Genomic DNA, 10,122 nt, shown 5'->3' on the forward strand with positions numbered 1-10,122 from the left:
GGGAACTCTCATACACTGCTGGTGGGAGTGCAAACTGGTGCAGCCACTATGGAAAACAGTGTGGAGATTCCTCATTTGGAAAATTTAATGTAACTCTGATACCAAAATACAACAGCACACAAAAAGCAAACAATAAAGCCGGATTGGGAAACAGATTTTTCATAGAGTGTCACTCTGAGCTGATTGGTAGTATGTGCTTAGACTGCTATGTGGACAAAGATTCCAGGGATGTACCTTGGATCCGTGGAAAGGACTGCTGCAATTCATTAGCAGTATCTGTGAACATGGGAAATAAACTTGAAAACAAAACACCAAACAGGAACACGTTTTAGCACCAAATATACTGTTTTCTCAGACTTCCTTCATTGATCTCATTTCCCCACCCTGCCCTCCCACCTTGGGGTTTCTTATAACATCTCCCAGATCTTATACCCATCCCCATGGGTCCTTGGCTGTGGAAATGTTGTAATTACCTGAAACCTCACTAGCCATAGGAGAAGCTACAGGCACCAAGGCTGGTGGCTCCACCACCAAAGCCAGCACCATTGCTCAGTCCACTGCCAAAACCAGCACCACTGCTTGGTCCACCGCTGAAGCCAGCACTGATGCTCTGTCCACTACTGTAGCCAACAATAGAACTGGGTCCACCATTGAAGCTGGTGCTGGTGCTAGGTTCACCAGTAAAGCCAGTGCTGGTGTTGGAACCACTGCCAAAGCCAATGATGGTACTCAGTCCTCCGTCAAAGCTGGTGTTAGGCATACCACCAAAGCCATCACTGATGCTGAGGCCACCACTAAAGCCAGCATGGGTGCCAAGTGTGCTGCCAAAACCAGCATTGGTGCCCAGTCCACCACCAAAGCCATTGCTGGAGATAAGTCCACCACCAAAGCCAGCACTGATGCTTAGTCTGCCACCAAATCCAGCATCGGTGCTTAACCCATTGCCAAAGCTGAAACCAGCACTGGTGCTGGGTCCATCACCCAAACTGGCACTGGTAGCACCACTAAAGCAGGCGCTGGTGCTAGGAGGGCCACCAAAGCATAGCTTAGTGTTAGACATACTGCCAAAGCAGAGGCTGGTGCTGGGAGCTCCACCAAAGCCAATGCCGGTGCTGGGAGCACTGCCAAAGTCAGTAGGGGTGCTAAGTGCCCCAGTGAAGTCAGCGCTGGTGCTGAACACACTGGCAAAGCCAGAGTTGGTGCTGGGTGCACCACTGAAACTGGCGCTAGTGCTGACAGCACCGCTAAAACCAGAACTGGTGTTGAGTGCACCACTAAAGCCAACACTGGTGCTGAGTGTACCACCAAAGCTGGCACTAGTTCTGGGAGAGCCACCAAAGCAGATGCTGGTGCTTAGTGTACCGCCAAAGTCAGTGCTGGTGCTGGAAGAGCCACCGATGGAGACACTGGTGCTGAGTACACCATCAAAACCAATGCTGGTGCTAGGAGAGCCACCAAAGCAGATATTGGTACTGAGTATGCCACCAAAGCTGGGAGAGCCACCAAAGCAGACACTAGTGCTGAGTGTGCCACCAAAGCCAATGCTGGTGCTAAGTGTACCACTAAAGACTGCACTGGTGCTGGGTGCACCGCCAAAGCTGGTGCTGGTAATGAGTGCACCACTGAAGCCAGCAGTGGTGCTGAGTGTGCCTCCAAAGCCACAGCTGGCTTCACTACTGAAACTGGTACTGGTATTAAGTGGACCACTGAAACTAGAGTTGACCCCCACCACTGAAGCTGTCACTGGAACAGGGTATGCCACCAAAGCTAATGCTGGCTTCACTGCTGAAACTAGAGCTGGTGCCGGCTGTACCACTGAAACTAGTGCTAGGGCTGGGTGTGCCACCAAAACAAATGCTCGCTGTGCTGCTGAAGCTGGCACTGCTGCTGGGTTTGCCACCAAAGCTAATGCCAGCTCTGCCACCAAAGCCACCACTGGGGCTGGGTGCACCACTGAAGCTAATACTAGCACCATCACTGAAGCTAGCCCTGGTACTAGCTCCTCTGCTGAAGTTGATGTTGGTGCTGGCATCTGCATTTTCTTACGCTCTGGCCTCAGTTTCAAATGAAAATCTGCTCCAGGCCTGAGCATCATCAGCTAACTCTTCCCTTGGTAGGCAATCGATATCCATGTCATCCCAATTCCAGGGCCTAGCCACAGCTTCCTCTCCAATCCCCATTTGGGCTCTTGCCTCAGCCCTGGCCTCAGCCTCAGCCACAGCCACAGCTGCAGCCTGGACTTCCATCTCCACTGCCTCCTGATACTGAGCAGCCCAGTCCTTGGGGTCCTTCTTCTGCACCTGAAATGAAAATGATAATCATTAAAAGGAAAATAACATTTGTAATTATGTATTAAGTACCTACCATGGACTTTGTATAAAACTAATAGCAGTATTTTTTTCAATTCTTAGTTATTGGGGCTCTATCATGGGTCAGTCCTGAGATCCAGTTTCAGCTCTGAAAACTTAGGTGCTGTGTGACCTTGAACAAGTTACTTAAGCTCACTAAGCCTAAGTGTCTTCATCTGTAATATGGAAAACAAGGGAGTAAGTATGTTATGGATTGAATGCTTGTGTCCCTCCGAAATTCATATGTTGAAGCACCAGCCCTCAATGTGACTGTATTTGGAGTTAGGGCCTTTATGGAGGTAAAATTAAATGAGGTCATAATGGTGGGGCCCTGATCCAATAGGATTAGTGTCCTTATGAAAAGAAGCTCTCTCTCCACCATGTGAGGACAGAATAAGAAGGCATCGTATGCAAGCCAGGAAGAGAGGCTGCACCACAAACTGACCCTGCTGGACCTTAATCTGGGACTTCCAGCCCCCAGGACTATGAGAAAATAAATTTCTATTGTTTACGCCACCCAGTCTATGGTATTTTGTTATGGCAATCTGAGCAGACTAAGTATAAAGAATGAATGAAACAACGTAAACTTTATGTCCAGCAGGATTCTGGAACATAAATGAAGTCCCATGTGTTTATATATGAAGTGCAGGCTGCTCTGTACCTGACCATCCCAGCACATAGCCTGCCCCAGCCAGGGGCATCCCGTATCCTTAATATGGCAAGTCAGGGCAGCTCTCCAATTACCTTGCATGCAAACTTCAGGACTTTCATCTTGCTAGTCTCATGGTAGGAGCGCAAGCCCCAGAAGAACTCATATTCAAGTGGTCTGCTGTTGGGGACCCTCTTGTACTCCACGTACCTTGGAGAAAGGAAATGAAACTTGCTTCCAACCAAGCAAACCCGTTGTCTAACCACTGGGCACCAGCTGGCAACCTCCTCCAAACAAATATTAAACTCAGCTCCTGGAGAAAGATTTCCCAGATCTTCTTTCCCCAGACTCACTCCCAAACACAGTTCATGGTCTTGGCCTCCAATACTGAACAATTCCCCACTGCCCTGTGCAAAGAAGTCACTTGGTGCCACAGGGAAGGCGTGTATAGGGCATGATGTCACAGGAAGGCCAAAGTGTCCTGCCACCTGTGAGGAGTAAACCCAAGTTTCTATTGGGTGTGTTGTAAACAGAAGAACCATTCTTCAGGCACCCTGCTCTGAGCACACCCCATAGCAAGGGCCTTGTGTTTGGTCTGGTCCAGCCCTGGAATGGTCCACCCATGGGAACTGTGAACAAGGCTCAGTTCTAGGGCACAGGATGCCCATACCTCTAAAGCTAGTATAAGAAAAGGGCTGAGTAAGCACTTTCTAAACCAGCCCAGCACACCCAGAACACTTCAGTGCCTGACAAAGCCCCAAAACACCACTTACTTCTGCTTCACAAACTCGTCTGTGATGAGCTTCCTCACTTCCACAAAGAGCGAGTGCCTCACCCTGAAAATGGGAAAAATAACCCATGAACAAAAGTCAGAACTTCCCAGATGAGGGCAGAGGCATTCCCCAACATGGAAGAGACCTCTCTAGCATATGAGGCCATCTCAATGAAGCCAAGAAAGTAGTGAACACATGAACTGCCTCAATGGGCAGTTGAGGCCAGAAGATTCTTGGTCAGGGATGCCCTGAAGGTCTATCTTATATCTCAGCTTAGAACAGACAGAGGACATAGGTGAGACAGGGAGCAGAGAGTTCAGGACCACTTCCCCATCCACCTAGTCAGAACCCTGGGCCCTCTACCCAGTCCAGCAACCCCGCCCACTCCACCAGACTAACAGGCTGATGCAATCCTGGGACCATCCTCTCTTGCCAAAGGACAACATGGACAGCAAGCGCTGAGAGAGCCAATCATACCCAGGGCGCAGCCCCAACTTGCACAGCACTTTCCAGATGACAGCTGCAAGGGGAGGCAAGAGGAGACAGGGACAGAAAATGAACACGTGGAATTCAGACCATGGCCACGCATTCAGCTGCAGGCCCAGCCACTCACCCTCATTGGCCTTGTTACCATTCATAAAAATGACACTCAGAATCACCATGAGAAGACCTAGTTTGGGTATGTCCTTAGTCCTAGGAGAATAATAGGACACAAAGAAGGTTTATGTCCAGTAGCTATCTGCAAAAAATACACCAGCCAGCTCACCAAGCTAGCCTCTCCAGATTCCTCAGATATGGGAGAATTCTGCCCAGTCTATGCTTCAAGCTCTATGTGACCCTGGGCAAGGCACTTAGACTCTTGAGCCTCAGTCTCCTATTCAGTAAAATGGAAAAACCACATCTTTTGCCCCCCAGATTGCTGAGAGAATGGAAGAATTCTCTCAACCTGGTACAACTCAGGCACTCAGTCAATGTGAGTCCCTTCTTTCTCTCCCAGATTCCTCAGCTCTGAGAGAATTCTAGGCACAGCCCCACTGATGCTCCTGCCCTTTGAGCACCATGATCCGCCCACACCAGGAAGCCCTCCCTTGAGAATCACTCTACCAAGGCTAGCAGGAAGAGACAAACAACAACAGGTCTGCTTTCCTTGGAAACTTCTGGAGAAACGGAAAACCTGACAGTAGGAATGCCCCACCCCAAGCTTCTACGCCCTTCAGTCAATCATAATCAGGTACCACTGCTGTGTGCAGGGCTCCAACTACATGCAGGAGCTGCAACAGGAGCTTTGTAGGCCCTGTCTTTCCTGGAACTCTAAGGGGATGTGGGGAGAGAGCCCAAGGATGGCGTAGTACCACGGGCAAGAGCAGAAGCCTCCCTCCCATGCCAGCCCTTTCCCAGCTTACGTTCCCAGTATGCCTGCGGAGGATTCCTGAGTGGTGATGAGAATATACAAGCTACTTTGCTTATCAGTTTCCTTCAGATTGACTGGAAACATCTGCCAAGTAAAAGAATAGGCTGTGATATCACAAAATTCAGCCTAGGCATCAATGAGCTTCCTGAGCATCCCATAGTTCCCCATATACCTAGGGATTTGTGTGTGTGTGTGAAATCCTTGAGATAATGCACGTAAAGCACTTAGCTAAGTGGCCAGCATACAGCAAACAGGTAACAAACGTACTATTGTTATCAACATCATCTTTGTGATTAGTGGGAATCTAGAGAGACATAGAATGGGGAATGGAAGGGAGGGGTGAGCATCTGAAATACATTACAGGACTTATCCAGCAGCAGACAAAAGCCAGGACTAAGCTGGGTGGCTTGGGTCCAAGCTGTGCTTTTACCATTCACTTGCTATGTGACCCCGGGCTAGTCTGTGCCCCTCCCTGGGTCGCTATCTGCCCATCAGTGCAGCGATGGGGCTGAATCAGCAAGTCTCTGTGGTCCCCCCAGAAGGGACATGTACACCTTTGTTCAATTCAAGGCTTCTCAATTGCGCCCATACCCTAGGGCTGCCTCTTCACCTTCTCCAAAGCGTAGCTTGCTCAATCAATGATCTCTGGGAAATATTCATCATATTCTTGGATGACATCCTTCAGAATGTCTGCAGGAAGGGAGAGGTGGGAGCAGCTGGGCCGAGCAGGGGCCACAGAGCTGCAGCCCTTTTTCCAGCCCTGTGGAGTCAGTACAGTCTGAGTCCTGAACAGTGTTAATGGGAGGTGCCAGCCATGGCAGAGTGTGAGGAGGGCAGGGGAGGACATGAGAGAGAATAAGGAGGCCATAAAGATAAATGGTTACCCCCAGGGCATGGGGGACAAAGGAATGAAGCTCAAGGAAGATGGTTGGTATGACTCTACCTGAGCGCTTGATGGGGATCTTTGTCTGGTCCTTAACCAACAGGTATTTCACCAACTTATTTGCATAAGAGAAGAGGAATACATGGGGAGATCTCAATATGACTTCAGAAAACTTGAAAGGATGACAGAGAAGAGGGCAGGTGAAGAAGAGAAGAGACTGGGCAGCCCTGGATTCTTATCCTGTCTTGCAAAATGGCCACATCTTGGGGTGGCAGAGGTCTCCAGCCCTATAGGATCCTCCTGTAATTACTGCCACCTCTCTCATCCCCACTCAGATGCTTGGACTGCATCATCAGAAGGAGGGAAGGTCCAGAGTCACCAGATGAAAGAGATGGCTCTGTCTCCTTACCCTGCCTCCTTCTGAAAGTAAGTCCCCTAAACCCTCCCTGTGTGGAGGTACCAATGGCTACCTTGAGCCCTAGACTTGTCTTTCACTGTCTTCTAGGCAGGAGTTTCATTTCCCTACCAGGACAGAAGAAACCCAAGGGCAGGGCCTGGGGTTCCTTCTCTTCTTTTGGCCACCACTGACTCTGCTAGCTGTATCCCTTGGACAAGTCACTTCACCTCTCTGGAACTCAGTTTTCTTATCTGTAAAACTGGTACCTATGATCTCTAGCTGGTAAGAGTTACTTTCAAAACATAAAGACATAACCTGTGTGACTGTACCCAACACAAAGCCTGGCTCATGGTAACTACTATGTAAATACAAGTTGAATTATATCCAGGTTGTAGCTAAGTGTGTGGATGTCTTATTTCCCCATCAATTTGTGAACTGCCAGGGAGTGCTACATCACGTTCTTCTCAGCATCTGTTACAGCCTATCTGAACATAGGGACTGGCTCAGAGTAAACTTTAGTACACTTTTATAGGACAAATGAACAAACTAGGAGGATAGGAATGGAAAAGAAGTGCAAAGTTAAGGATGGTGATGTCAGAGATCTCACTTTGTGGTTCCTTTTGCCCCAGGTCCTGGTTGTGGGCTCCAGACTCAACTAGCCAGGTAGTCATCTGCCAGGGCCTGAACAGAAGCAGCAACCTGAGTCTCAAGGGCACGTATGTTGGTCTGAGAGATGGCCATCTTGACCTGGGCCCCTTGGTCAACAATTTGAGTCTGGCTTTCAGTTGCCTGGCCCTTAGTGGAAGCCTTCCAAGCCCTGGACCCTCTCCTGACGCAGAGGGTGGCTGCTAGGGCTTGGTTTGTGACCATTTGAGTGGTAGGTGGCGCCTCAGAGATCTCATAGGCAGAATTTGGGCCCTTATTGGCAGCCTTCTTGCCCTTGAGTTTTTTGGGCCGGATAGCTACTGCTGAGGCCTCAATCTGCCTGGTAGCTGTCTCAGTGGCATTTGGGGCCTCTAACAGCTCAGTGACAGTCTTTGCACCCTTAACAACTGCTTTCTTGACTTTGGAGGCTTTCTTAGTTTGTATGGAGGCTGCTGTGGCCTGGGTATTGGCTAGCTCATTGGTAATTTGGCTTTGAGAAGTAGCTGTGTGGGTTGATTAGAGCCAGTGAGATCTCAGTGGCACTAGCTATGTCCTTATAGGCAAGCTTCTTAACCTTGGAAGCTTTCTTAGCCTTGGTGGAGGCTATGAAGGCCTGGGAATTAGCTGACTCACTAGCAACTGGAGCTTGGATACTATGTAGGATGACTGGTAGGTTTAGGGCCTGCAAGGGTGACTTGATTTGTGTAGTGACACTCTCACTGCCAGCTGGAGATTGGGAGCCTTGGGCTGCCTTACCAGTAACTCTATGTCTTTTTGGCTTTCTTAGACTGAGCAGCAACCGAAGAAGCCTGAGTATTGGCTGTCTCAGTGGTAGCCGAAGTCTGGTTGATCTGGGAGATGATCGGCAGTTTTAAAGCCTGTAAAGTTATTTTAGGCTTATTGGTGGTAATCGCATTGGCAGATGGAACTGGAGAGGCAGTAGATATGGCCTTAGTAATAGCCTTAATAGGGTCTTTCTTGGTCTTGCTTTTCTTTGGCCAGTTGGCAACTGGTGGGTCCGTGGCCAGGGGGTCCCTGGTTGCCACCGAGAGGGTATGCATCAGCAAGACACTGTCCTCTTCTGCAGTTTCAGCCTGTACATTTGAAGGGAAGTGAAGCCCCAGGGTCCCAGGCGGAGGCAGAGGGCCCTACACACTTAGGATTATGATCTGCTGAGCCATCTGATCTCCCTACAGCCCACCCTTTTCAGAAAGCCTCCCCTTCCTCTGAGCAGTGATTGATAGAAGGGGAGGGTGAGGGAAGAGGTAGGGGGCAGGAGATAGAGTCAGGCAGATTTTCCTCTCCTCCTCCACGATGCAGGGGAAAATTGAGACAGGTTATGCAGGGAACTACCCAACTACAGAGTGGTAGGCGGCTCGAGAGTAGTAAGTGAACTCAGGACAGGGTAGATGGCCTGGCAAGAATGCAGAGAGGCCTCACCTGGAACGGGGGCATCCTACAACCGTAGTCATTTCTCCTATCCATTTCTCCGGGAGGCCAGGTAACAGCTAAGCCTGAGAGGAAGGGGCCTGAGGTAGGGGAGAATGACAGGGAAGAGGAGATTCATCAGACCTCCTGCCTATCCTGAAGAGGGGGGATCTCATCTAACCATGGGCCTCAAACCCTTCAACTACTGGGTTCTCACACCTAGAAACCCAGACAATCTGGTTTCCAAACCCTAGCTTCTTTCCCCTCCAAGAAACCACAAGTCAGTTGTAGGACCCTGCCCCTTTACCCTACACACGCCCCCAACAGCAACTTGATAGTGCACATGCGCACCAACGTTGGGGTTGAGCGGGGTTGGGCGGCCATCTCAGGCACTCAGCGCGCATGCACTTTGGTGGACCGCACAGTCTGACCACCTCAATCCCACATACGAACTCTGCTCTCAAAACAGCAGAACATCTTGTCCCCACCCCTGACCCACTCTAACTGCATCACATCTTGGTCTAACCCTTCCCCCAACACCGGCCCCCTCCCTCCACTCTGCAGTACCTCTTCGCACCGCCCCTTCCCCAACACCGCCCACTTCTCTGCAGTACAGCCACGCACTGCTCCTTACACATACGCCCCCTCCCTCCGCTTTGCAGTAAGTCCCTGCACCGCCCGCTCCCCCACTTCCACGTCTGCAAGTGACCGGTCCCGCCCTTTCTGCAACATGGATACCCCACCCACAAAGCCAATGGTATTACGCTTTTGTGTATTCCTTGTTCCCGAACCCTACCTGGTTCTGTCCCTTCCCTTTTCAAACCAGAATCAAACGGGTCTTAGCCCCTCTTTTCTCCCGTCTGAGCCAGGACATTTCAGCTGTTCAAAAGGGATTCTGCCCCTTTCCTTCTCCGGGTCCTGATCCCTACTTTCTGTGGCCCAAACCGGGTCCTGACGGAGTCCTGCCATCGCCTATCTCCCGCTGGAGCTCTATCCTACTCCTTTCTTTCTAGCGCCTGAATTTCTCGATCTCTCCTTTCTGGAGTTCCAACCAGGTCTACATCCTTCCTTTCTGCGGCCCGAACCGAGTCCAGTTCTCTCACTTTTGTGGTCTGAAGGGGATTCTGCCCCATCTTTTCTCCCCAGCGAACGGGGTCCAGGCACCTCTAAAGTCGACCACTTCCATGTGCTTAGCTCCCAAAACCCTAGCAGGTTTTCTTCAAACCTTAGGGGCCTGTGGAGTCAAGCACGTTGAAGCTGCAGCCCGGGGTCCCCCACAGGGTCTTCTCTAAAGCTGGGAACCTTAGGTCACCTCGTCCTCCTGAGTCGAGAAGGCTTCTGCTCTCTTCAAATCTCTCCTTAGGTCTGAGTCTGTCCGCTCCCCGTCCCCGGCCAGAAGTGGTCCTGCCCCTTTCCGCCTACAGAAGGGTCTCCTTCCCTGCCTGTCGATCTCCTCCCTAGCTTCCTACTTCCAACTTTCCATTCTCCTCAATGTGGTCTCTTTTCTGCTTACTACCCCTTATTGAGCAATCACTCTTCTATTCTCCATTTGATTTTTCTATCCGCCACCCTATATCCCCATTCCTAT

The 10,122-nt window shown here is 50.3% G+C and overlaps 1 protein-coding gene and 1 non-coding gene across 2 annotated transcripts; both read right to left on the reverse strand.

Annotated features, from left to right (window-relative positions):
• Nucleotides 1-408: 408 nt before the first annotated feature.
• On the reverse strand, nucleotides 409-9,823 carry TRO (trophinin). Its single transcript, XM_058535220.1, is given in 16 exon segments — nucleotides 409-1,726; nucleotides 1,728-2,300; nucleotides 3,093-3,207; nucleotides 3,771-3,833; nucleotides 4,248-4,290; nucleotides 4,384-4,463; nucleotides 5,174-5,265; nucleotides 5,792-5,871; nucleotides 6,125-6,188; nucleotides 6,304-6,408; nucleotides 7,069-7,118; nucleotides 7,121-7,623; nucleotides 7,625-7,876; nucleotides 7,878-8,254; nucleotides 8,547-8,635; nucleotides 9,760-9,823. Coding segments are annotated over 15 exon segments (3,684 nt in total). The 5' UTR covers nucleotides 8,592-8,635; nucleotides 9,760-9,823; the 3' UTR covers nucleotides 409-484.
• On the reverse strand, nucleotides 3,441-3,569 carry LOC131401497 (small nucleolar RNA SNORA11). The gene has a single exon (XR_009217698.1). It is a non-coding gene; the product is annotated as a small nucleolar RNA SNORA11 (small nucleolar RNA).
• Nucleotides 9,824-10,122: the final 299 nt, after the last annotated feature.

The sequence above is a fragment of the Diceros bicornis genome, chromosome X, assembly GCF_020826845.1.
Source record: "Diceros bicornis minor isolate mBicDic1 chromosome X, mDicBic1.mat.cur, whole genome shotgun sequence".
Lineage (NCBI taxonomy): Eukaryota > Metazoa > Chordata > Mammalia > Perissodactyla > Rhinocerotidae > Diceros > Diceros bicornis.